Source organism: Alosa alosa, chromosome 1 (assembly GCF_017589495.1).
Source record: "Alosa alosa isolate M-15738 ecotype Scorff River chromosome 1, AALO_Geno_1.1, whole genome shotgun sequence".
Classification (NCBI taxonomy): Eukaryota; Metazoa; Chordata; class Actinopteri; order Clupeiformes; family Clupeidae; genus Alosa; species Alosa alosa.
The window spans coordinates 18,308,819-18,335,064 of record NC_063189.1 but is presented as its reverse complement, the minus strand read 5'-3'; the positions used below and the strand labels follow the sequence as shown (position 1 = coordinate 18,335,064).

Here is a 26,246-nt window from a genome sequence, read left to right as displayed (position 1 = left end):
AACATACTAAAATACACAATTTTTCTTTATTCCCGGTCACAAATGTTTACATTTGATTATTATATTACCCATATTGAATAGGTATTGATTGTTATATTACCCGTATTCCACTGCTTGGTTGAATTTCCCATTGTCCTGCGTAATTTAGAATGTGTATTAACCGTATGTTATTTGCACACCTATGAAGTAGATCCAATTTGTTGGCCGGATCACTCTCGTATATTAATTCGCTGAACTTGTTAAGTTTAAATGAACTCAAATCACGTTGCATCCAAGCTGTAAAATACAGACGTTCAGAACATAGCAACATTGTAGCATATGACAGAGGTGGATCTTAGCTAGATGGATGACATGTAGGCTAAGTAAAATAGCGATGTTTCAAAGCTAAGGTTCATCAGAATCCTGAGATATGCCTGCTAGACAACGGGAGAGATGGAACTAACGACTGGCCTTTGGCCATACCAACCATCCATTTAGAACTAGTAACGACAGTTTGTCCTGCAAGTTGATATGTGGCGGAAAGAAGTAGTTGTGAACACAGTTTTAAACAGACAGTTTTAGAGATTAAAACGTTTACATTATAACAGGAAATGAAAACGCAAGTGGCAGCAATGGAATAAGCGGGATAATGGACTTTACACCGTTCGACTATACAAAGTTAATATACTTTTCCGCTTCGCATTGGGCCGTTTTACCATCTGGAACGTCTATTAACTTTGTATAGTCGAACGGCATGTCGTCCATTATCCCTTACATATTGAATAGGTATTGTGTAATGGATTATTATATTACCCATATTCAATAGGTATTGTGTAATTGAGTGAATATGAAAATAAGGGACTGAGGAGACATTTTGTTCCAAATGTTAGATACAGATAGTCCAGCCCTGCGTCATATGAATATCTTATCAATTGAGGACAGAGCCCCTATTTGTCCTCTGGTGCAGCAGTGTTTCATGTGTTTACTCTTGGCTTTAAGTCACTCTCTATGTGACCATATGGAAGCTGTTGGACGCAGGGTTCAAGGTGAATGCCTGCTAGTGTCAAATCTTTTACGTAATGTTGCCAAAGCAGCATCTAATGGAGGGCCTGTCGTTTTTAGCTTAGATCGGCGGTTTCCCAAGAGAAATGACCCGTGTTGAGCATTAACTGAAGCGTGGTGATGGGACTGGGGACATTCACATGTGCCAAACAAGGCGCCTGTGGAAACCATGTGGCCTGATAGTGCAGCTCCCACATTCTTATGATTTAGTCGGTGCGGGCCTAGTTCCCGGGTAGGGATTAGGCCTTGTGCCGGGGATGGAATATATTGCTTTTCACCAGAGATTCCACAGGCCAAGCCAAACGCAGTGCAGAACTTGGCCTAATGTTTGTCTGGGACAACGCCTCTTTAAATTATACCTCAGAGTCAAGTCTTTTATAGTTGAGCAAAACTATCAGTTGCTACATACAGCATTTCTCACTGAGTATTAACTACTTCATTGGAAATAGATAACTACATTGTGTTTAATGTAATCATATTACTTTGTAATTGGGTGAAAATCCAAAAGCAGCAATTAAGAGTCCATAGAGCAGGGGTGCTGCCCGCCGGCCAATTTTCAAAACCCAATGTGGCCCTTGAGCCAAAAAGTTTGCCCACCCCTGCCATAGAGTGAGGTGGTCAGATGTTGGATTTCTAACTCTTTCTCTGCTTTATGTTCTCTTGTTGGCACCCAGTGTTTTGTGGAGCACAACTGGTTCCATCTGATTGGGATCATCTGTGGCCTGGCCATCTACAACTCCACAGTGGTTGACCTGCACTTCCCACTGGTGCTCTACAAGAAGCTTCTAGATGTTTCTCCCACCCTAGAGGACCTAAAGGAACTGTCTCCTACTGAGGGCAGGTACTGGAACTCAGCAACACACATCACAGGTCAGAGGTGCAGTCATAGCAACACAAGCACAGGAAACATTGCATAGGAGCCGCTCCCAAGCTGTGAGGAGTATGCTTTAACAGTAACCAGCACCAACAATACTTGTCACCACATCCAAATGACTAAATGATAAATGAGTGCTTCTTTCAAATCTGAAAAACTGCCATCCCTTAGATACATTAGTAAGGCATAGCTGTCAACATTGAGCATTGAAAATAAGGGAGATTTCCCGGGTTTCTCACCCAAAATACGGGAAAATGTCAACATTCGTCCCCCAACGTTGGAAGGGTTGCAGTATTAGTCCGTTTCGCAATTGCAAGCTCGTGCATTGGTCAGCTAATAATGTAGCCAACAAAGTACTTTATTTACGCCTAACAACAGCCTATATTAATTTGGTCAACTTTATACAGCCCTAACAAGGCTAAAGTTCTGTAATCGATGCCCCTGTGCGCTGTCATTCTCTCTCCTGCGCAAACAAAATGTGTGCCTTCCAAGTAGTGTGCGTAATTATTCTTCATAAAGTTGAACAAATGCATTTGGTGATTTTAGAGAAAAATATAAATAGCCTGTCATGCAGTTTATGGGCTACAGTGCAGAGTTGCGAAGTTATGGTAGGCCAACTTGGAGTGAATATAGGCTACAAACAGGGGGAATTCTTTCTCTACTCGTAGCTAATCAGCCTGATGGTAGGCCGATACACACAGTGCTTGCGGCCGTACACTATTCAGGTGCCACTGAATCGTGCTCTCACGACAACCACGCCGTCATCTTAAATAGTCTCACTGTCGCCTTCAAGCAAGCAAAACGATGCTTTGAAAACATCTCTTTCGCTGGAAGGGCAAGGGGGTAACAGGATAACAGTACAGAGACTGACAAGTCCGATGGTAGGCCTAGAGCTAATGTTATGAGATTGTTAAAATACGGGATATTTTACGGGAAAATATTAAAACGGGAAGACAGCGGGAAAAAAAGTTAGTGTGTGTCAGTGTTGTCGTCAAGCCACTATGCCTCGAGTCCGAGTCCAGGTTTGAATCTCCAGTGTTCAAGTCCAAGTCAAGTCCAAGTCATTAAAAAAAAATTCCAAGTCAAGTCAGAGTCGAGTCCACTACTCAACCGAGTCTGAGTATGAGTCGAGTCACTATTAAATGCAAAGCAAACAACCTTTGAGTCATGTCTCCAGGCATTTGGCGCCATTAAAGTTGACGTCCGTTATTGTAGGAACATTAGTCCTGGACTCGAGTACTACAACACTGGTGTGTGTGTGTGTCATCTCTGGCCTGGAGTCAGTCTGAACTTTGAAATAAGTGGTGAGCTGAGAAAGCGAGCACGTTCAAAGCCCCTCTCTCTCTCTCTCTCTGCCGCATGTGCCTTCCACTTACGTAACAGCCAGGGGTTTTTACATAACGCTAAATTAGCTGCTGTCTGCTTCACAGTACATTTCCTCAGCTCAGGCATTGCGCTGGCTTTGCGGTAGCCACTTAATTGTGTGCAGATGTCCTCCAGCTAGCAGCACAACAATCACTGTCCCCGAGATGAGAAGAGGAAGGGTGCAATTAGAGGCTGCTTGAAGGCAGAACCTCCTGCGGTGATGGGTTGCAGGCTAGCGGGCAATGTGTGCATGTTCTTAGAGGATCGGCTGCTCTCTGTGACAGTAAAAACAACTAGCTGATTACAAAGCCGTCTTCTGTTGGTGTTTGGTCTTGGATAGTAAGGAAGAAGAAAGTGTTTTTGGTGTGTGTGTTTTTGTGTGTAACTGTGTGTGTGTGGACAGTGCAGTTGTGAAACTAAAAGTGGTATATATTCATTAAGTATAATCTTCATATATTACTCAGAATAGGATTGAGTGGTGGTGTCTAAAATAATCTCTTTTAGCGGTGCTCAACACCTCTCATTCCCTACTCCAAATCCCCACACCCTTCTGCTCGTCAGATATGCATGGTTACTGAATTACTGAAATGCCCATGTTACAAAACGTTACAAAATGGTTCCAAAGTTTGATTTAATCTTTGAGTAATACGTACCAAGTTAATCCAGGAAAACCACACTAGTCAGTTTTAAGTAAGTTGAAAATCCATTTTATTCCATGTTAGGTTAAGTGCCTCTGTGTTTGTGATGGTGTGGGCTCTGCTGTGTGGGGTTAGAACACTCTGGAAAGTCGTGTGTAGTGTTAAGAGTATGAAGAGGCTCTTGGCTGACCTCTTTGCCTGTGTCTCCAGTCTCAAATGTGGTTTCCACTACAGGGCATTGGAGAAGTGCACTTTCTTCTCTTGCTCTGCCTTGTCACTGTATGCCACCAGCTATTATTGAGTAATGGTTTAAAATAACTGCCATCTCATTGGTTATACACGCCACTGAGAAACGAGTCAAGTCTATTTTAACCTCCATGAACATCAAGGATGGGAATAGAAAGATGGAACGATGGGGTCTGACTTAGAAAATAGACAGAAGATTCAGGCAACGAGACAATATGTCCCTGTCAGTTAATCCAGATGCATTTTGGGAAGGCACAGATGGTGATGGGCATGACCTCAGCGGTTGAGTTGTATTTCTTTACCAACGTTAAATCTGTCAATGCAGAGAAGTTAATCACACCAGTAAGCATGTACTGTACTGTGTGATGGTGTGTGTGTGTGAGCGGGTATCTGGAATTAATATGCCTTGAGGCTTTGTGAGATCTTGCTGTGAAATGGAGAGATGTCCTTTGATGGTTACAACATAAGCCTACACAAACACTGGATTTATTCTTGCTTATTACAAGGGTGAGGAGTCAGAGATATGCGTGATTCTGTACATGTCAATAAACATGCTATAATACATACAATTTTGCACAAGGACAGTGTATTGCAGGACCATCATCTATTTCAGTTTTGTGGATTTTTTAATTAAACTTTTACCAGTTTATCAGTCCATTTTAGCCTTATTGGCAGTTTATTATATACAATACTTGAATGAATTTTATATGGACTTCCATCTGGAAACATCAAAACACTGGTTGGTTCTGACATATTACCAGGTGTGTATGTGTTGCCTGCCCAACTGCATCTTCTCATCAGTTTTTTTCTTGATTTCTTCCCTTCGATGACCCACCCCCACTCCCCACACACACATCCCTCAGGAGTCTCCAGCATCTTCTGGACTATCAGGAAGACGACATTGAGGAGACCTTCTGTCTGAACTTTGCGGTGAGTGCATTTAACACCAAACTAACAACCACCACCCTCAGCTCCACTGTGCTGCCCAAACTACAGCCCCAAAAAAGTGTGGTTTGAATTTGGCTAGATGTGTTTTCACTTTTACAGGAAAACTGCTGAGTCATATTTCACCAGTTGTGAAATAACCAACTCCAGGAAAAGCCTGGAAATTCCACCAGTCAGCTTTCTACTCTCAGTCCCCAGCTGTGAGCCTCTATGAATTCTTGTTGAGGAGCACGTCTTCAGTCCCGTCAGTGTTGACTCATTTGGCTTTTATCCACAGCATGATAGCGGTTCAAAAGTTCTAAAGCTTGTCATTAACCCAGTTAGCAGGTCTTTCTGCCCTACCACCTGGTTGGCATGTCTAGAGGTGATCTGTTGACAGAGACAGGGGGGTTGTGCATGTAAAGGTGTTTCGGCATGGTGGTTAATGAAGATTTAACTTGACCATGCAACAGTTGCGAGACAGCTGCTACTAAACTGTTTCCTACAGTAGATGCATTTCTGAAAGGCAGCCACCTTCTGTGTTTAAGGAATTAACATGAATGCCTCCAATGTCACAATAATTTTACCGCATTTTACCAGTAGCCTACCAATAACAAACAGAACTCATAATCATGTCTACCATATGGCAGAGCAACAAAGTCAATATGTCAATACACCTCGACTTGCTTATCGAAATTGAAATGGTGCTTAAGGTACTGACATCCAATCAAGGCTGATTGTCATGTTTGGCTCATCTCAGCCTAAAATATCAGGTCAGCAGAGAACCCCAGTTTGGGAATCCATGTTACTAACTCACAATTGACATTCTCTCTCTCCCTCTCTCCAGATCACCAGAGAGTATTATGGACTGACAGAGGTCAAAGAGTTGGTTCCAGGAGGAGAGGGCATCACAGTGGACAAGTCTAACAGGTGTGTGGACATGGACACAGAACTACCACTGACTAGACAGGGCTCTACACTAACATTTTTTTCCAGGAGCACTTGTGCGCCCAAGTTAAAAAATTTAGGAGCACAGACAAAAATTTGGGCGCACAGTCAGTTCTGTACTTAACTTAAACATAATCTAACATTACACTGCAGCTAACACTTAAACATGCCAGTGCACAAATTGCGAATATTAAGAATGACTGACAACATTTAGGCTACAGGAAATAGGATTTTAAAGATCAGTGCCTACTTTATTTTCAGTCTGTTCTATTTTCCTACATTTTGTTAATGTAAAATATAATACATTGCCATATTTGCATTTAGCCAGTATATCAAGTATCCTGCCAAATGTGGGCTAATTTATTTATTTGTGAACCCATCTTTAGATAATCCAAATATGCCCATGGTGACCTATCTGACTGCATACTGCCTAATACTACTACTAAAACAGTCCATTTTCTCTTCCACAAAACCCAACATAGGCTAATCAAGGATATATATATTTTTTATACGTTTACTTTTTATTTGAAATATCTGCATTGATGGGGGCGGTAGGCAAACGTTAGGCCTACTTTCGTTTTGCACTTCAGCTTGTATTCGGTGTAAACAAACAAGCATGCGTGGAAGCCTGCAGTTGTCAGTAGCGTTCTACCTTTGAATAAAATGGGAGTATTACGGGAAGCTACTTTTGTGCCTGTTCGCTACAGCTATATTTTGCATAATATTGCAGCCAATACGTCAACTGGGCTAAAAGGCATGTTAGGTTACCTTTCCTTCTCTCACTGCATTCTCAGAATCTCATCCTGTTCCTCCGATATCCGATGAATTCGGTGGATAGAAGAACTAATTTCGTCAATCTTTGCATCTTGGCTGGCTAGTCTAACTTTCCACTTTTTCTGCGTGCTCTTGGATTTGATAGAAGCGACTACTAGCGAGTCACAACGCGAAACTGCTAAAGTTTAGTAGGGAGGTGTAGTTTTTATGCTGCATTTGCGACGTGATTCTATGGTTTGCACCAGTCATGTTTCTTGATGTTGCGGTGTATTTTGTAGACAAACATTGGTTATAAGTCATTCGCACCAGTGCGCCTAAATATTATTTTGCACTCGCACGCCATCATTTTTACTCGCATGTGCGAGTGAAATGGGCGCACTGTAGAGCCCTGCTAGAACATACAACACAGAAAAACATGACCCAGATGCAGAGTTGTCATGATGTAGAAAAAGAGAGAAAACACAGTGTCCCCATCTTTTGCCCTTTTGCCCTGCATTTGAAAATATATCTCTGATGGATTTATGGAGGACAGAGAGTGATTGCATGAAGCACAGGGAGAAATATATTTGTGTGTGTGTGTGTGTGTGTGTGTGTGTGTGTTCCCTGTGCTGTACTGCCGTGTCTGGGACAGCCTGAACAGATGGGACCTTCAAAGCTCCATCCAAAAAAAGCTTACACACACATGCACAAGCAAACACATAAACACACCTTCACTTCTCTTTCTCCCTCTCTCTCTCTCTACCCAGCCATAAATACCAATAATAAATGTATACACATGCTGCTATTTACATGTACACACACACACACACACACACACACACACACACACACACACACACACACACACACACACACACACACACACACACACACACACACACACACACACACTGGATCACAAAGGCGCACACACACTTACACAAATCCACACCGAGCGCATTATTAATTTTCATTCCATTTGGTTCCAGGGCCAAATCCTCAGGGGCATCACGCCAGACATGAGGGAGAGAGTCTCTCTCTCTCTCTCTCCCCTTCCCTCCCTCTCTGTGTATGTCTGTGCCCTCCTGCCAATTTTGGATCATTTTAATTTAATAAACAGATGGGTGTGTCTGCATTTTTAAATGTGTGGAAAGCAAAAATAAAGCGTGTGTGAGCATCATAGAACAGAGGAGAGAGAGGGACTGGAGATGGAGATGTGTCCTCCATCTCAACTGGTTCTCCCAGCTGTAGGGGCCAGCCAGGTGGCCAGCCATCTTGTGCACAATGATCATCGTTATCTCTCTCTCTCTCTCTCTCTCTCTCTCTCTCTCTTTCTCTTTCTTTCTCTCTCTTTCTTTCTCTCTCTCTCTCTCTCTCTCTCTCTCTCTCTCTCTCTCTCTCTCTCTCTCTCTGTATGTATGTATGTATGTATGTATGTACTGTATCTGCCTATCTATCTGTCTATCTACAGCTCTGGAAAAAATTAAGAGACCATTGCACATTTTTCTGATGTCATGCTATGGTTGCTGAGTGCTGAGACATTCAAATGAGTTGACCGTCATATTCAAAATTAAGAGACCACTGCAAATTTGACCGTCAGCTCATTCGACTGTCGCTCAGCAACCATAGCATGACATCAGAACAATGTGCAGTGTTTCTTTTCTTTCTTTTTTTGCACACAAACATGGACACACACATTTGTTCTAGCACTTGCACTGTGTATTGCTGCTAGCCATGGACTTGACTGATTTGTTGAAGAGATTACATGCCTTTAAGACAAGGCCAGATTATCAATCCTAATACACTTTACAGCAGTGTGTGTGTGCGTGTGCGTGTGTGTGTGCGTGTGTGTGCGTGTGTGTGTGTGTGGTGTGTGCGTGTGCGTGCGTGTGCGTGTGTGTGCGTGTGTGTGCGTGTGTGTGCGTGTGTGTGCGTGTGTGTGCGTGTGTGTGCTGGCGTGTGTGTGTGTGTGTGTGTGGATTAAGTTGTTTGGTGTGAGGTCACATGCTGTGGACACAAGTGGACGTCTGGAGCTCGTCACCTGCATGTGAGCGCTGCTTGCACATGATCCGATAAGAGTGAGTGAGTGAGTGGGAGGAGTTAAGTGCTATCTTACATCGTCATCCTCACACTGACTGCCCAAAAAGCGCTGGTACGTAGAGGCACAGACTGCCGGCTAGTCCGCTTGCATTCAAACTCAAAGCTCTGTTGGAAAAAGACCTTTTGTATGTGTGCGTGTGTGTGGAGAGACAGAACCCCTGATCCAGCACAATCTCCTATTTACCAGACCACCCAGACTAATGTACTTGATGTTAACACGCAGAGTATACACTCATTTACAATGCACCAGATGCACAATGCAACACACACACACACACACGCACACACACACACACACACACACACACACACACACACACACACACACACACACACACACATATGCACACATACTGTAAGTGTGTGTGTGTGCGTCGCCGGTGGCAGTCATTTCTCCATTACGTGGATGGTAGCGAGACAAACCTCTCAGGCCAGCAGCACGTGCTCTCTGAGCCAGATATGTTATCTTAGAGTAGGGAGATACAAGAGCAGAGGCGTGTGGGTGTTTGAGTACAGGTTATCTGGGGCCTTTCTGGCATTTGCTACACCACAAGTTTACCGCCATGTTGCCATTGTTCATTTCCATTCAGACTCGGAACATGTGAACTTAGACGTTACTGTGGGTGACATTTAAAGCTTGTGTGTGTGTGTCAGTCATTCACCTACCTTGAGTTTGTATTGGTTGTGTGCACGTTGTGTAAGTATCTGCCGTTGTGGACCTGCCTGTGTGTGTCCTCTCTGCAGGATGGAGTTTGTGTCGGCGTACCTGCGCTACGTGTTTGTGGACTCGGTGCAGGAGCTCTACGCCGCCTTCTCCAGTGGCTTCCTGAAGGTGTGTGGGGGGAAGATCCTCTCACTGTTCCAGCCCTGTGAGCTCATGGCCATGGTGGTGGGCAACTGCAACTACAACTGGGAGGAGATGGAGAAGGTAAGCAGTAACACACACACACACACACACACACACACACACACACACACACACACACACACACACACACACACACACACACACACACACACACTCTTCCGGTGCCAGTTCCACAGACAGAAACACATTTTCAACACAACGTCCTCGTGCCCAAAACATATCCCAGCCACGTGTGCATACACTGATGAATGGCACGGCACACATAGTCCAGAATTTGTTCGAAAGTGCCCATGACCTGTGAAAGCTCAGGGCAGGAAGCAGGACTGCCGTCTCCCTTGGAGGCGCTCATCCTGTCAGTTGGCTTTTCTGAGGCACACAGCACCAGACAGACAGGCCAGACACCCACATGCACCCAGACTCACGCCAGCCTAGACTCCCCCCTCACCACTCTCCTCTCTCTGCCCTCTCTCTTCACCTTCTCCCTCCTATCGTAGTAGATCAGTGGGGGTTGGCCCCTTTACTCTGGGCTTCCTTGTTCTTTTCTGTTCTTTTCATCCTCTTGTTTTCACATTCAGTTCCCCACTCCTCCTACACCAAGGTTATAGTCACAGTTCTGAGTCCAAATCCAGTCTTAGCTGTGGTTGTTGTGACACATTTTGTCAATAAGATATGGTTATGGCTGTATATAAGTGTGTTTTACTGTCTCTAGTTCATATATTTTCGTAAATGGTTCCAGTGATGACATTCACTGCCTTCTTGCTCCAGTGATTGCTACACAAGCAATTAAATAGAACACGCACTCAACACGCATACAACAAGTAGACATGAACACACACACCTCTCGTAAAGTTTTATCTGTTTTACGAGCTTGGACGAACGAGTACGCGCTTCTTCACCATGGCTACTCTCCTCCTCCAGCCCCATAGTGTTGTCACGGCAACGGCAGCCGTTGCCATCGCTGTGGGTTTATGTGGCCACAGACACAAAGAGTAACGAGAGAAACCTGAGACTAGCGTTAGCACTGGGTGGTGCTGGTGGTGGTGTTGATGTTGATGCAGATGCAGGGCTGTTGGTTGAGGAGGGTGGTCTGAGACTGGGCTGGTCTGGGCTGAGAGGAGGAAGTGGGCCCACAGGAGAGGGGGGAGGCTGGGGGTAACCAGAGAGGGATGCTCTGGCAGGGGGCCGCTCCACCCCGCCTTCCCATCCGCCATGGGGACGTGCGGTCAGGCGTGTAGCCGAGCGCTCCAGTGCAGCATGGATGAGCAAGGGAAGGAGGCTGTTGTGAGTGTTCTGTTAGCTTTTCCAGGGATTTTTTTTTTTCACAGCACTGTACTGAATCTTGGAAACCCCCAATAAATTCATCGCCACTGAACTAGAGCATTCATCATGGACACCCTCGCCAGTCACACTTAAATCCTCTCACATAAAAACACAAGGACACACACACACACACACACACACACACACACACACCCTTGTCATTCACACACTATTGTTAGAGATCCCACGAGTCTCTTCCAGTCTAGAGGAGTGGCTGTGTCATACAGTAGCCCGCATTCTCATTCCGTGTGGGCCTGGGCCGCACCCTTGTATCCATACCCAACACTATGTTTTTCTCTACTTTTATCTCTCCTCTTGTTTTCCCCAGAATGCTGTTTATAAGGGCGAGTACTCCGCGTCCCACCCTACTATGCGGATGTTCTGGGAGGTATTCCACGAGTTTCCCCTGGAGAAGAAAAAGCAGTTCTTATGTAAGTGTGGTTCCATGCATGATCGGCTCACAGATTTATGGCTCTTTTGCTCTAAAGTTACAGAATGGTGTCAGGAGTTCTGGGCAGAGGTCCTTCACATAGTTCACAACATACTACTTCTGACGCTGATTGCTGGTAGTTCGAGACATAATTCTTTCACTGCAACGAGGATGGTGAAATCTGAAAGTTTGTACAAACTTTACCTTAGAAGTATCAAGGGTTTGGCTTAATTAATGGAATTTTATTTGTCAACTTATGTTGATTTTTGCAGCCTTGTTCAGTTTTCAACCTTTTGCATGCACAGCACAGTGTCTTCCTGTTGGAACAGAGCTTTACCTTTCCACGGTCACCACAAGCTTACTCTTGAAAGCCTGAGCCTTCTATAGGGGTCTCTTTCAGGGTCTCTCCAAAGGGCTCTGATGACATAACTAATACTTAAGTACATTCAAGATCCATCAGACTGGTAGCAGATCAGTTACTCAGATCAGCAATCCTCTTATTTTGGCGAGCCAGTCAGTAGAGCTCTCATAGCCTTTCACATTAAACACAGAGAGGTTAAAGGTGATGGACTAAAGGTGTCTCTGTGGTCTCTCTCCCGGCGCAGTATTCCTGACAGGCAGTGATCGCATCCCCATCCACGGCATGGGCAGCCTGCACATCGTCATCCAGTCCACCTCGGCCGAGGAGCACTACCTGCCCGTGGCGCACACCTGCTACAACCTGCTGGACATGCCGTGTTACCGCACCAAAGAGACTCTGTGCCGCCGCCTTACGCAGGCCGTGGAGCAGTACGAGGGCTTCAGCCTGGTGTGACTGCCTGGGCTCCCTCCTCTCTCCAGACGCCCTGGAGGAGAGGCCCGAGGCTGGGGTCGCGGTAGCGCTGAGGAGGCCTGTCCCAAGTGGGATGCAGGCGGAGAAGGGCCCAAGCATCTCTGCTATGTCACTAATGCTGCACTTTAACCAACAGCGCCAAGGGAGGGGGCTGTGGTGGGTGGGACTGAGGTGTGGGAACCTGTGGACCATATAGACAGAGTTAGAGGTGGCAACCTTGGCTAAGCACCTATAGAGAATACTGAGGAAAAGAAATTATTTTTGGTATTTTTTACGAGCTTTAATTTACATATGATTGAGATGCACATACTTATTATTATTATTATTATTATTATTAAAACAGCACTTTTTTTGTGTTTTATAGATCCAAAAAAATCATTTTATTTTTTCCTCCATGTGGGTATTTGTCATCTCAGATAAAGAAATAGGATATGTTTAACAACCCCTTCCAATCCTGACTCTTATACATTGTAAATAAAATGGAAGGTTTGGATATTAAACCTTGGGGTTTGTTTTTCCACAAATGGTCTTACCAGCTAATTTATTGAGCTTTTTGATGTCATGTTTGTTTTCCTTCTGTTTTCTGTGGATAGAGGTAGTGTGCGTCAGTTGAGGGGGTGGTTAGGCCTGGGAGGGTCGAGGCACTGATGATGCTGAAATTGCTGATGAATGGTTTCAGCTGGGTTTCACAGAGCTATCCCAGAATGCCCTCCCAATGTAACCCCTGACCTCAGGTCAGTGTTCCTTGGACATCGTGTCTGCCATTAGTGCAGCCAGCTGCTCCAGGCTAAAGCAGCACAGATTGCATATGACTACAATGTAGAGCAGTCCATTAGCCAATAGCACCAGGCTGGCGTTCTGAGGGGCCGAGACCCAGAGCCCAGGCTGCTGTTTTTAATCGTGTTTGTTCTTCCTGTGTTTGGCAGAGCAGTTGTGCCGGCTGTTGGGGGGGGATTAATGAGTTCACCGCATCCCCAGTTTGCATTTCGCAGCCTTTTTGCCTTCAATACAATAAGCCACTGGAAAACCTACTTTATGGTGATTTGTGGGGAGAAGCCTAGTGTCTTTAATTTTGTACTTTGTAATAAGTGTGCATGCAAGCGTGTTGTTGGGAGTGAAAGCTCAGCCTGCTCGTATGATGTTGTATATTAAACAAATCCAAATTATTAACGGAATCCAAAAACGTATACATAAATAAATAAAGATATATATATATATATTTTAATGCACCACAACAGTCCTGACTCCTGAGCACAGGTAGTGACCACTTTAAACCAACACAGCTGGATGTGGAAGAGCATGAGTTGATGTTTGATTAAGTTTGTCTGACACATGAAACTCCTCTCACATCCTTCAGGACTCTCTTTGCGGTGGCGCTGACCCCGAGAGAGGAGCCTCCAAAAGGAATGTATGCCGTAGCCACACAGGCAGGAACCGCAACCCCTTGAGTCCGAAAACAAGTTGTTTGGAAAATAAATTAAACCTTAAAAAGCTATAGCAATAACACTCGGTCATGCAGTGATCACTACAGCTGGAGTCTTGGAGGCTGCCACCATAAGTTATAAGCACCTCTCGAATTCTCGCTGAAGTATGATATGCGGTGCATCTGTGACTATTACCCTGTAAAGTCAAGTTGTTTTTTTCCTTAGGGACATGTGATCGTTCATAACTGTTTCCACTCTGTCCCATTTACCAAATAACTTCACGATGACATTCTGATTTCTAAAATAATTCTGTGTGGTTTGAAAGCTTGAAGGATTCTATTTTCTGTGAGGACAGTTGATTGCAGCAATGGTCTCTTCTGTTCCTGTTGTCATACCCCTGTTCTGTTCCACTATAAACATTTTTGTACAGATCTGTAAACAGCGCTATTGAGCTGGTGTGAAAATTACTGGTGTAAGTCTAGGAGATTCGGGTTGAACCCCCAATACTGTACACATTCAGCTCTGTCTGAGGGATTTAGTAATCCATTATTAAAAAGAGACGGTTTCTGAAAATAAAACAATAATAATCTCCCTCCAATGTATGAAAACAAGGGCTTCTGTGTGGCTATTTTTGGATTATTTTAGTATATTTACTTTTTTACCTTTCAAATTAAAGACATTATTTATCTATTTTTTTCCAAAGCAAATAAAATATTAATTTCACCTCAATTTCTGGTCTCCGTTTTGGTCATTAAACTAATGGCACACATCCATGATACAGGCTTACTGCTTTTGCTATTCCAGCACACTCACTCACACACACACAAATGATATCCACACACTGAATTTCATCAGTAAAAATAGGTTTGGCTTTATATAATATGTACAAAATACAATCATGTACTAAAATGTACACACCCATATCAGTTATTTCCATCAGTGTTTACATTCAGAAAAAACGAAGGTCACACTGGAAGTATCCATTCTGGAGAGGAAAAGGGATAGCTTAGGGTACATGCCTACTTAGGCCCGGAAACGTTGGCGGAGCCCCTTGTCCATCGGACAGAAATAGGCAAGTACAGTCAGTCAGTCAGGAATTCTTTGAGAATTGAGATTGCCCCATGCAAATCATGGCAACCGTTTGATCATTGGGGTCGTGAGAGCTGGAGTTGTCTATGAACAGCAACAACAAAGGTCTGACAACCAGTGTGAGACTTGGGAGCTTATCTTGCAGTTTGGAAGAAAAAAAATATGCTAAAGAAGTGAATACAAGCAAAATGCATATCTACAATAATAGATGACCGTATTAGCTTGGATTATTGTTCTGCACATGTTTTTTTTATATTGGTATTTAAAAACATCCAAATATGTTGATTTCACAGTATTTAAACTATTTTAAATCTGTGTTGTGGTTCATTTTGATTATATCTAAACAGACTCAATCAAGAAGTTAACATTACAAAACTCTGAAATGAAATACAAGTGAATAAAAATAAAGTGTGTCTAGTTGACATTTTAAAAAAGTCGAACAGAACCATTTTCTTCAATATGGCACAAAGTCAATGAACAAATAAAAACAAGTCAGAGGACTCAACATTTTGTTGTCCTGCAAATTGCCCAAATAGTTCTCAAAAGGATTTGCAGGCAGATTGCAGTTTTTTAAAATTGTATGTACAAAGAAAGACTCCCTTCAACATAATTACCAAAATTACTCTCACCATATTTTTGATCACATAATAAAGACAAAAGAAATCTTGTCACAATATCCCCACATCAAAATGTGTAAGACTTTCTTACGGATGTTACCTAAACCCATTTAGAGTTTGATCAGATGAACAACTGCAACGTTTAACATCAACACTCACATGAAATAGAAGTACTTCAATAAATAAAAGCAACAAATAGTGTATAATACTTGAAATGCCCCACTGATGCAGCTGAACACAGACTAGGTGGTTTTCAAACAGCAAAGAGCATTCCACACAGGCTCTTCCTGGTCTGTTTTGAGATCTTCATTTATTTCAGCTTGTTGCTGTTGAAAACAAGCTTGCATCATCCTTTTTCCCTGGACCTCTCTCTCTCTCTCTCTCTCTCTGGGGGTTACCTTAGGTCGGAAGAGTGACAGCCAGAGTCTGTGGGTTTGTTGGTGTGGAAAGGGAGGCTTGTTGGTGCAGTTCCAGGGCCGTGAGGCCCAACAAGGGAGTGCCACAGGGCCCAGCTGGGTGCGCTGTGCCTTGGCCACCGCGGCTGGCCTGCTAGGGCAGCTCCAGAGGGAGGGGGGCAGTTGGGGCTGAGTCACGGCGTACTTGACTCCATCTTTGGCCAAATGTGTGACAGATGGCGTGGGAGAGAAGACAAGAAAAAAAACATGTCCAATTTGGTGGGTACGTGTCAGCAACGGATGGATGGATGGATGGATGGATGGATGCTTGTGTGGATGGATGAGTGGTGGAGCATGGGCTCCGGCTTCCTGTTTGCTTGTGTGTTGGCGTGCATCTCTAGATGAACTTGGAGGAGTCGCGTTTGCTTATGAGGACCTCCAGCAGCCTGAGCTTGGCTTTGATGTGCTTGTATTCGTTGTACTCTACTGCCAAGGGCGAGCGGTCTTCCTTTTGCACGTTTCTATGGGAACACATGGAGGGAGGGAGGAAGGGACAAACGTTAGGAAATGGCTGACTCTCAAGAGCAAGTTTGGCAAAGCTATGAAGACTTGCGACACAGAGCACCGTCATGTGCCAAAACATGTTTTTGTACACCCATTTTCGAAAGCAAAGGGAAATACTCACCTTCCATTTTGCCTGAAAAACTGATCCTCAAACTCCCGGAGGCTCTTGCGGATTCTTTTCTTCTCCTCGCGGGCCTCTTGCAGCTGCTCCACCAGCTCTGGCCTGTGTAGGTGGGAGGAGAGGTATTTCAACTCCAAGAGACTTCACATCAGAGCCAACAGTGTAAACCCTGAGCCAGAAACGGGTGCCCCTCCAGTCAGTCTGTGTGCTACTTACATAGTGGCAGCGTGCAGGTTGGAGAGCCTCATGTCTGTGGTGTTCTTGGAGGGCGAGAGCTCGTCCACGGGCGAGATGAAGGTGTCTCCGCTCTCGTCCAGCTGGTCCAGGAAGCCCAGCACGCTCAGCTCGGGCCTCACGGTCACGGTGAACTGGGTTTTGCACTCTCCGTCATCCTCCGAGCCGTCCTCCTCCTCCTACAGGGCCAGAATGAGGGGGAGAGAGAGAGAGAGAGAGAGAGAGAGAGAGAGAGAGAGAGAGAGAGGAGCCAATGAAGGGCCTGGTGTTGGGGGAAAGTTGTGACTAGCGGTGTGGTTACAGGCAAGGCAGCTTGCTGTCACTGCAGAATCAGGCATTGGGTTAGTCACCGTGGCACATTCGCAGAAAAACCAAACAAAAACCCAAACAGCATCTACAGAAATAAAATGCTCTAAAGGAAAGACCATCGAGTGATTCACTTTTCTCTGCCAGCTGTAGATTGGAGACTACTTTGATGGAACCATTTTTAAGACATGTTAAGAGAGTTCAGGCCCTGTTGCTATGGCCAGGGAAGCATCAAGGTGTTGTTAGGGCCGTCTGGACCACTGGAACATGTGTAGTGTGCACTGGGTGTGATCTGATGACTGGGCCCTGGGATAGCTTCACATACCACACGAGCAAACGTCTCTACTGCTTTGCCCTGTACTTGCTCTTTGCCCTGTGTGTTTGATCCCAGATGTCCTTCTGCGTTAGTCAATCAAGGCCAACAAGTCACACATGCGGCTGTGCAACTAGTGATTGGACACACAGATTTGAACAGGCTGCAATCATGTTTTCAGGAGGGATTTGGGAGGGTGGGGAAGGTCATGAGTGGGGTGGGAGGGTTGCGGGAGAGGCGTGATTCAAGCTGTCGAGCTGCCGTGGCTCTTCACCTTGATGTCATCGAAGAACAGCGCTGGTACGCCCTCAATAATGGGCTGCAGCAGAGGACCTCTGCGCTTGCTGGAAGGGGAGCCCTGTTATAGATGTCAATTAACAACCAGGTTACCACTGTTGGACTGACTCTAGTGCAGTCTCATCTGAGCAAGAAACACGTGCGAATCAATACCTAACCACCACTGACTCCAAATCATTTAGACAGTGTCAGCCGTCAGTGATGGTGCTCCTAAGACCTGGAGCAAACATTTGGCTTAAAACCAGTCCAGTGGTTGTTCATAACAGAAAGGTGATGTCACTCCTCTACAATGTAGACTGCCTGGTTCTTTGACAGAGAACAGGGCATTTAGGGACTGCAGCTTTGCAGATTTACTGTCACTACTAATAGTGACAACAACTTCACTGTGCATGAGACGAAGTACACAATCTGCTCTCTGTGGTACTAGTCAGTGTCCCAATTTGTATAATAGGGATTTAGGAATTATATAATAGATAAATATCAAGTGTAAAGCTTACAGATTATATAATAAAAATCCAGATATAAAACAATAATATAATACAAACATTGTAATATTGTCAGCTGATCTGAAGGAAACAAGACTTGAGAATACTCATACCATTCTGTGGAAAAGGATGATTTATGCACCGTTCATCTTAAGTGACATCATTGTCCCTGTACAGGATGAACATGTGACCTCTTTTTAAAAATGTTATCTTTTAGGCCACATTCTCTCTGTCTCTGTGTGTGGGTGTGCTGCCCAAAGAATCCTGCTGAGTGATCTGACCCTTTTATGTCACCCCTGATCCTTTTAAGACCAGAGGATCCACTGAGCCAGCTTAAGCCGGGGTTTAGTGACTCTACGAAGGACCATCCGTGCCACAGGGCCAACACTGAGGCTGATGCTAACACCTGGGCTGAAACTAGTTCTAGCTCTGACCAATGACGACTTGCTACCATGGTGGCTAGCGATGACTCAGAAACACATTTCTGCTCTGCTAACAGCATGAGGTCATTCATTTTGCAGGAGTGCAGTGCGGTGAACTGGTGCCAGTCTATCACACTGTTACCATATTAGCCCTGGCTACATTAATATTTCAAACAATGGCTCGGCTGGTGCTGGTGGAAAGAACATGTAAGAGGTGAGAAGGTTTATACTCACAATTACAGGAATGGTGGACGCTCTGCATAAGATCTGCTTGACAAGGCGGTATCTGTCATACAGGGGCTTCATGATTTGCCTCTCACTCTTGGTGACCTTGAGTTAAAGACAGGGAGAGAGAGAGAGAGCTTTATTAAATTACAGCTGCCTTGATGGATCTAGTGTACCTCTCATACCAATATACTGCAAGATGACAGCCTGACCTAGATTCCCCCCATCCCGTTCAAAGAGATCTCTGCTTGTGAGGCACGTGCAGTTAAAACTACCCCCCCTGAACATTCTGTTCCCAACAGAGGTCACTCACAGGGCAGATGCCCTTGTGCTGATCTTTTGCATGAGCTTCGGAACCACCATGGAACTGCTCTGGACTTGATGGTAGCAATTATTTCAATTAGACTCAATGCCATAAGACTTCACTGGGTTTCAAGCTCTGTTAGAATTGCCATCGAAACTGCCATCAGAACTGTGCTGTTGTCAAATCCACCATGTTCCTTGTTTATAGCTCTAATTAATTTTACGCAGGCTAGTCTTAGTAGAAAAAAAAGCAGAGGCGCACTCAAGGGCTTGATTCTAATACAAATTTGTATTGAGATGTGGCCGGCAGGCTGGTCTTAAACACTTGACAAAAACAAAAACAAAAACAAAAACACTTGAGGCAATGCTAGTGACGTAAACCCCGCAGAAGGGAAAGTAAACACAGCAGCTATGTGGGAACCTAATGACAGAATTGGGGCCGCTGGTTGAAGCTCCCAGCAGGGAGAGTGGGTGTGGGATCCCAAACAGACACGATCCCTCACCCCCTCAAACGGCCAACTCCGTGGGGTTACTTGGCCCGCCAACGCTAAACTGGGTCACGCTGGGTGAGAGGCTGACTGTAATGCACTCGGCAAAAAAAGGAGGGCAGCGAATCACAGATGACCACTTACTGAGGGGGTATGAATCGTGTGTAATGCAGACACAAATATTGCACATGAAGAGTTCAGATGCAAAACCCTCTAAATCCGTCTGACCACTTTTCTTTTAAATGAGCATTTAAATTCAGGCTCCTATAGTTTTTTGCCTATAAATCGATATTTCAGACCAGGAAGAGAGTGGTATTTAATGGGTTTAGAAGTTAAATTATTTGATTAGCGTATACTATGTGTGGAGAGCATCCCCTCACCATCTTTATCTAATTTTTGACATAGGTGGCATTTAGAGGCTTTTGTATCTGAACCCTTCACATGCACACATACACTCGGACATACTTACCGGTCTCCCATGGATGCTCTCGTAGTATAGCAGGGCTTTCTGGAGGGCGACTTTCTCTGCGGCAATCTGTTCACGAGTCATGTCCTGTATGGTCACACAGACACAAGGTTGCTTTGCTGACCACTGTGCACCTAATTCATGAGCTTCGCTCCAATAAGTACTCTGTGATTCTTCTCAAGATAAACTTGGAGGAGAAGAAGCGAGTGGGACCCGTGACTGTACCTTGATGTCCTCTGAACGGCCCATCTCCAGCCGCTTCTCCTCCAGCTTGGCCATCACCGTCTCCAGGGTGGTCTCCACGGGCGGCTTGGGGGCCTTGGCCTCGGGGGGCTTCTTCTCCAGCTGGGAGCCGAAGCTCTTGGGCAGGGTGTTGCTCCGCTGGCGCGGGAGAGGGGTCAGGTCCTCTTCCGACTTCAGCAGCTTGTGCTCTGAGGGACCAAGAAGAGGAAACAATAAACAAACCCCATTTTCACACGGTCAGGAAGACGTCAGGAAAGGATATACCCAAGTTGGATTTAGTCCCTGGTGGTGCGACTTTCCCTAATGCACCCTCACCCTTTTTTTATGAATGAGGAATTAGACTGATAACAATGACGTCTCATAGAGTTGTGTTGATTTGTTGGTTGAACAAATGTCATGAGAATTGGATTAACATGGTTTACAACATGCTAATCACTCTAATAATGCTAATCGTTTTCCCCTTCCTCTTTGGCTGCTTTCTGGACTCTCTCCAGGTATTTACCTTTCAGGTCTTTGCTCAGCTTGGCCAGTTCATTCATCCATCTCAGTACTTCTGGGGTGCCAGCTTTGTCACCATGAGAGGGCTGTGGGCGAAAACAACCAAGTAAACAATTAACATCACCTTGCCCACATTACACAGGGTATGCGATAATTGGCAGCCATTTTGTAATCTGTTCACAGTTCAAATATTTGGCTCACCCTATATTTGCGTTCCTCTTCAAACCGCTCCTCGAATTTGCGAATCTTCCTTTTCAGGCTGTGAATCTTCTTTGAAAGCTGAGCTGAGGTCAGCTCTTCACGGTCATCATCACACGAGCCAAGAGATGAACTTCTCCTCCGACTAGTAGGCGAAAAATAGAAAGACCGATAAATAAGACTCATGTATTCCAACTATCTCCTAGTACTCATGGAAAAGTCCAGGCTCTGATATTCCCACTCACCTGACAAAGGAATGTGCGTTGGGAGGCGAGGGGGGAACCTCTGTGTCGTCCAGGTACTGCTGGCAGTGGCCGTAGGCGTAAAAGCGCGGCGAGACCATGGGGTCGCTGTCCTCCTCCAAGAGCTGTCGGATAAGTCTGCCTCCAGCGTGGGGCGAAAGGCGAGCCTCCTCACGGTCCATGCTTTCCCTCTGCCAGGATGAGTATGCTGGCACTGGGTCTGCACACACACACACACACACATTACACCTCATGCTGAGTTTAAAAGGCACTACTGCAATCCGAATCTAGGTCACTTGAAGGCTGAGCAAACAAACCAAATGGCAAGGAAAAAAGCACTGTATTGCAACATGTTCTTCAGTCCCACAAACGCGAGATGCGAGTCGCTCAGATGTGCTCCAGTGAGATGGGTGTTCCACTCTACCGATGCTTCGCACATCATCACGCATGACAGAGAAGCACTTAGATGAGAGGCATGAGTATAGCATGACAGAGGATCGCGGGCAGACATGCGAGGCAGAGGCGTGGACTGTGGAACTTGGCATGACTGTGCGCTTAGTCAAAGCAAACATCTTTATCTGGTGCCCGGCCGGTAACAGAGAGCTGGCCAACGATATTGCAAGGCCACACTGCCCAGGGAGAGGGGCAGAGCAAACACTGTCTGCTGCTGACTCTGGTGTATTCAGAGCCAACCACTCCACGTGTACATGTTTGTGCATGTGCGTGTATGTGTGTGTGTGCGTTGTGTGTGTTGTGCAGTGTTGGGCAAGTTACTTTAAAAGCGTAATGCATTATTTATTACTTGTTACTGTCATCTCAAAGTAATTTGTTACATTACAATATTACTGTCTTTGAATTGTAAGGCATTACACTATGTTTACATTACTTTCACTAAATTAACAGGAAATATGGATTTGGTAATAATAGATCTTCATGTGTTCAATGCAGCTCATTACACGGCAGGAGGTGATGTGGTATGACATAATGACTGAGCTAGGCTTAAGGCTAACAAAAGAACAATATAATGGTTGCAGTTATGGCTCATGGGACAATGTAGGCCCTAAAGGCCAAAGGTCACTCACAACTTAATATAGTAAAATATAGCCATAGTGAAATTGTATGTTGACTTGGTTCTCATCATTGCTGGTTGCCTATCATTCCACTTACAGTGGTGTAAACTTAATCCAAATAGTTTCAGAATAATGGCTACGATCTTTGTCTGTAAAAGCAACATTTTAGCTATTCTCACTGCTTGAAATGAGAAATATAGTCTAACCATGTTAGATCTGTTGCATGAATGGCAGAGATAACTCAAATTCCCTTTCTACAGTCATCTAAACAAGGCAATCAATTTCCAGGACCAGCATAGATTACTTTTTTTAATTCTTGGATAATCTTCTCTGGTGCCAATTGAGCATTTCTCAATTTTGGATTAAAAAGCAAAGTAACTTCAGTTACTGAGAATTGTACCGAGTAAAATATTACTGAAATTGTATTGGTAATGCCTTACATTACAGCAAAAAGCAATGCATTACTGTAATTACATTACTTTTTTAATGCATTACTCCCAACACTGGTGTTGTGTGCGTGTGTGTGAGCGTGTGTTTGTGAGAGTATATTTATTACTGAGTGTTTTGCTACTGTTATATTCAGGGTTCTAAATTAACACCCGCCAAATGCGGGTTAAAATTCATTTTGGCGGGTGTTAATAACAAACTTACTAGCCAGTTTGGCCGGTGATGCGTGAGGCATTACATGCATGATACATAAGGCTCTGTTCTCGGCCATATATCCCCCTTATTAGATTAATGGGGGCGAGAATAGGAATGAAGCAGGGGATGAGGATATCGACAGAGAAATAGATAGAGATCCCAAACATGAAATGAAGTGTTTGCACTTTCTGTGTATATTTTGTGGTATGTATTTCATGCCAACAATGTTAAAAATTACCAAATGCATTCAGTGACACTCATCTCATAAACTCATAGGCTAATTATCTTATTTGCATTGGGAAAAAAATGGCTGAAATTCTGATTGGCTAGTAAATTTAGAAAGTTACCAGCCACATTGGCTGGTGATCAAAAAAGTTAATTTAGAGCATCTTACGGTTACCGTACTCCTTCTACTTCGACGACCCTCTCTGATCACAGTGAAGCCTCGGAATATTCCTCCCTGCCACACCTGTCCCTCAAGACCCTCCAACAAGGCCATGACAATGAGTAGGCTACATTTCCACGGGCCATTGACATCGGTATTATCGCTGTAGGCTATTTATTTATTTGTACAAAATGTTACGTGATGGTAGGCCTATGTTGTGCAATAGGCTAGCCGTTCTAACAACAGCAATACAGGCCGTTCTAACAACAGAGCCCTAGTGTCACCCACTGTCAGAAACATACCTGTCAACTTTTTTCCAGCTGTCTTCCTGTCATTTTCCCGTAAAATGTACATATAGCCCCATCGAACTTGTCCGTCTCTGTACTGTTGTCCTTTTGCTACCCCCTGCCCTTCCAGCGAAAAGATGTTTTAAAAGCATCGTTTTGCTTGCCTGAACTGAAGGCGACCTTAAGGTGATCAGAATAGTGTGGGAGAGAGCATTTGACGCCAGAGTTTAGACCTAGCTTCACACCTCGTTTAGTTAGTGCAGTAGTTTTGTAGTACGAATTCCTGCTCTCACCAGAGTGATTGCAACAGAAAGACGAATGTTGAAATTTCCCTGTATTTTGGGTGAGTAAACCGGAAAATCTCCCTTATTTTCAATGCTCAATGTTGACAGCTACAGTATGGTCAGAAAACAAGAAGAAAATGACTGAGGAGTTGAGTCAGCGCAGGAGTGACTTGTGGCTAGATAGGATAAACAGGCTAAACTTACAGCCAACTCCTTACATCCATGGCCATTATTATATTTGTATTAGGCTATAAATACTATATTAAGTTAAATACTTTTTAGACAGTACAAACAGCAGACAGCTGCCCCTATGCAATATGCGGAGACATCAGCAGTAGCCTGATGTAGTCGCCTACCGTAGATTACCTTTGGACGTATTGCATTTAGCATTGCTAGGTAGGCAATGTTAGCCAAAGTTTTACAGTAGCCAAGGCTAATATTTTTTATTGATGGTGCGCCCTTGTCAGCTCGTCGGTTATGCACGGCAAGTGGCAAATAATAGGAACAAACTCAGCGGAGAAAGATATCAGTAGATAATTCTGATTTGTATAGTGTTTTGTTCACTTAGATTTTGGAAATGTAGAGAAATATGTTAGCCTTTTCTGCCTCCAGAACATTGCATCATAGATCCCCCTGTAGCCTAGAAGTTATCAGACAAGAACGATCACTGGCTAACCCACTTTAAACTAGCAAAGTCCGGTTTTGAGCAACAAGCAAACGCAAGATACAATTGCAGTCCAATGAGATGCAACTTTATTCTCTGCTCTCATGGCAATGTTAGACGACGTCGTTGGTGGAACAAATATAAGTTCACCGACCTTGACTCAGGCGACTTGAAAGCCTTCCCCTTCAGCGGCGATGTGTGCCGAGGTACAAGACAGTTAGGCTATAAATAAATATCGGGGTAATTGCTACAGCTGACAATAATGACGGATCTTTACTTAATGCTATTGGGTCTATTAGATATGGGTCCATAAGTTTCACGAGATGAAGCCGTTACTGTGCTCTGCTCAACTCTACACGCTACAGGCGATTGTCACATAGAATAGCCTATTGAACTGGAATGTCATATCAACAATATGGCCGCGGCGGTGTTTGCGTATAAGCCCTTATAGGGTGAAAGGTTATGGTGAAGGAGTGGGAACTTGAGCCTGTCACTGTCCGTTAGTTGGACAACTGTTCCGTGCCGTGGTCAACTTGTTGTTTATGCTCCATTCCTCTAGCGCTCAATGGTGGTCTGCGGCACGTAGTTCTCACCCAAGCTGAGGGATCATGAGAAACACGCCCAGCCAGTCCGGCCACGTGAAGCACAACGCCATGGCTTCAGCACACGTCCCACACGTAACGCACATGCTTGGCTCCCTGCAGGCAGAGGGTGTAGTTGGCCTGGAGGAATACTTATAGGGAAACTGACAGTACAGCAATCAAGAGGCCTCTCAGAGGTGTCAGGGCCATTATGAAGGCACATGTCAATGCATGTTGGGTACAGGCAAGCAAACCACTCATTCAACATGCAAAGCATTGAAGTCCTGCTAATGGATAGAAACTCCACAATGGAGGCAAGCGTATTGGCTGTAAAATGCCACCTTAGCGGGGATGCAGGGCCTCTTTTAATGAAGGCCAGTCTGTTGCTCTGTGGCAACACTCCATAAAGGGCCCATCATTCTGCCCAGCCTTTGGAAAGTGAAAAGGTTGCCAGTGTGTTTAATTTGGGTCTGTAACGTGACAGATCGGCATGCTTCATGATGTTGCCGTGCAGAATGAAATGTCATGGGGAGGGAGGGGGGGGCATTCAAGCAGCTAACAGCCCTCTGGAACAGCCACTTACCCTCATAGTAACACTGCTGGAAGAAGCTTTTGAAATCAAGGAAAGGGGCACTAAAGAACGGCGAATCTAGCAGAGGTGGAGAAAGCAAAGGGGGAGAAAAGGAGAGAAAAAAAACAAGATGAGCATCTATGAGGAGAGAACAAATGACAAGAAGAAAAGAGGAGAGAGAGAAGGCAAGAGAGGAAGGTAAGAGAGGACAGGAAAGAGAGCAAGAGAGGAAGGTTAGAGAGGACAGGAAAGAGAGCAAGAGAGGAAGGTTAGAGAGGACAGGAAAGAGAGCAAGAGAGGAAGGTTAGAGAGGACAGGAAAGAGAGAGAGAGAGGAATGTAAGAGAGGACAGGAAAGAGAGCAAGAGAGGAAGGTTAGAGAGGACAGGAAAGAGAGAGAGCAAGAGAGGAAGGTAAGAGAGGGGAGGGTAAATGAGAGGTGTAAATCTGGGATTTGGGCTCTGCCATGGGTGCCTGTCTGCAGGTAGGAGAGG

General features: G+C 44.7%; 2 protein-coding genes across 6 annotated transcripts in view; one reads left to right on the top strand and one right to left on the bottom strand.

Moving 5' to 3' along the window:
- The window catches only part of herc3 (HECT and RLD domain containing E3 ubiquitin protein ligase 3), a 41,817-nt gene extending 27,325 nt beyond the window's left edge, over positions 1 to 14,492 (top strand). For all 3 annotated transcript variants that reach the window (XM_048243405.1, XM_048243390.1, XM_048243397.1), the window contains 6 exons: positions 1,716 to 1,882; positions 5,028 to 5,094; positions 5,936 to 6,018; positions 9,634 to 9,817; positions 11,406 to 11,508; positions 12,113 to 14,492. In XM_048243405.1, the coding sequence (XP_048099362.1) occupies positions 1,716 to 1,882; positions 5,028 to 5,094; positions 5,936 to 6,018; positions 9,634 to 9,817; positions 11,406 to 11,508; positions 12,113 to 12,321 (813 nt within the window). In that variant the 3' untranslated portion in view covers positions 12,322 to 14,492. The remainder of the gene's footprint in view (positions 1 to 1,715; positions 1,883 to 5,027; positions 5,095 to 5,935; positions 6,019 to 9,633; positions 9,818 to 11,405; positions 11,509 to 12,112) is intronic.
- A 117-nt stretch (positions 14,493 to 14,609) lies between these two features.
- fam13a (family with sequence similarity 13 member A) overlaps positions 14,610 to 26,246 on the bottom strand; it is a 63,992-nt gene continuing 52,355 nt past the window's right edge. The window contains exons 15-25 of one of the 3 annotated variants that reach the window (XM_048242314.1): positions 25,766 to 25,831; positions 21,273 to 21,489; positions 21,031 to 21,172; positions 20,834 to 20,915; positions 20,314 to 20,519; positions 20,092 to 20,175; positions 18,841 to 18,936; positions 17,677 to 17,760; positions 16,766 to 16,962; positions 16,550 to 16,651; positions 14,610 to 16,385 (exon numbers count right to left, since the gene is read on the bottom strand). In XM_048242314.1, the coding sequence (XP_048098271.1) occupies positions 16,262 to 16,385; positions 16,550 to 16,651; positions 16,766 to 16,962; positions 17,677 to 17,760; positions 18,841 to 18,936; positions 20,092 to 20,175; positions 20,314 to 20,519; positions 20,834 to 20,915; positions 21,031 to 21,172; positions 21,273 to 21,489; positions 25,766 to 25,831 (1,400 nt within the window). In that variant the 3' untranslated portion in view covers positions 14,610 to 16,261. The remainder of the gene's footprint in view (positions 16,386 to 16,549; positions 16,652 to 16,765; positions 16,963 to 17,676; positions 17,761 to 18,840; positions 18,937 to 20,091; positions 20,176 to 20,313; positions 20,520 to 20,833; positions 20,916 to 21,030; positions 21,173 to 21,272; positions 21,490 to 25,765; positions 25,832 to 26,246) is intronic. The other 2 variants (XM_048242322.1, XM_048242330.1) reach the window with 2 other exon arrangements.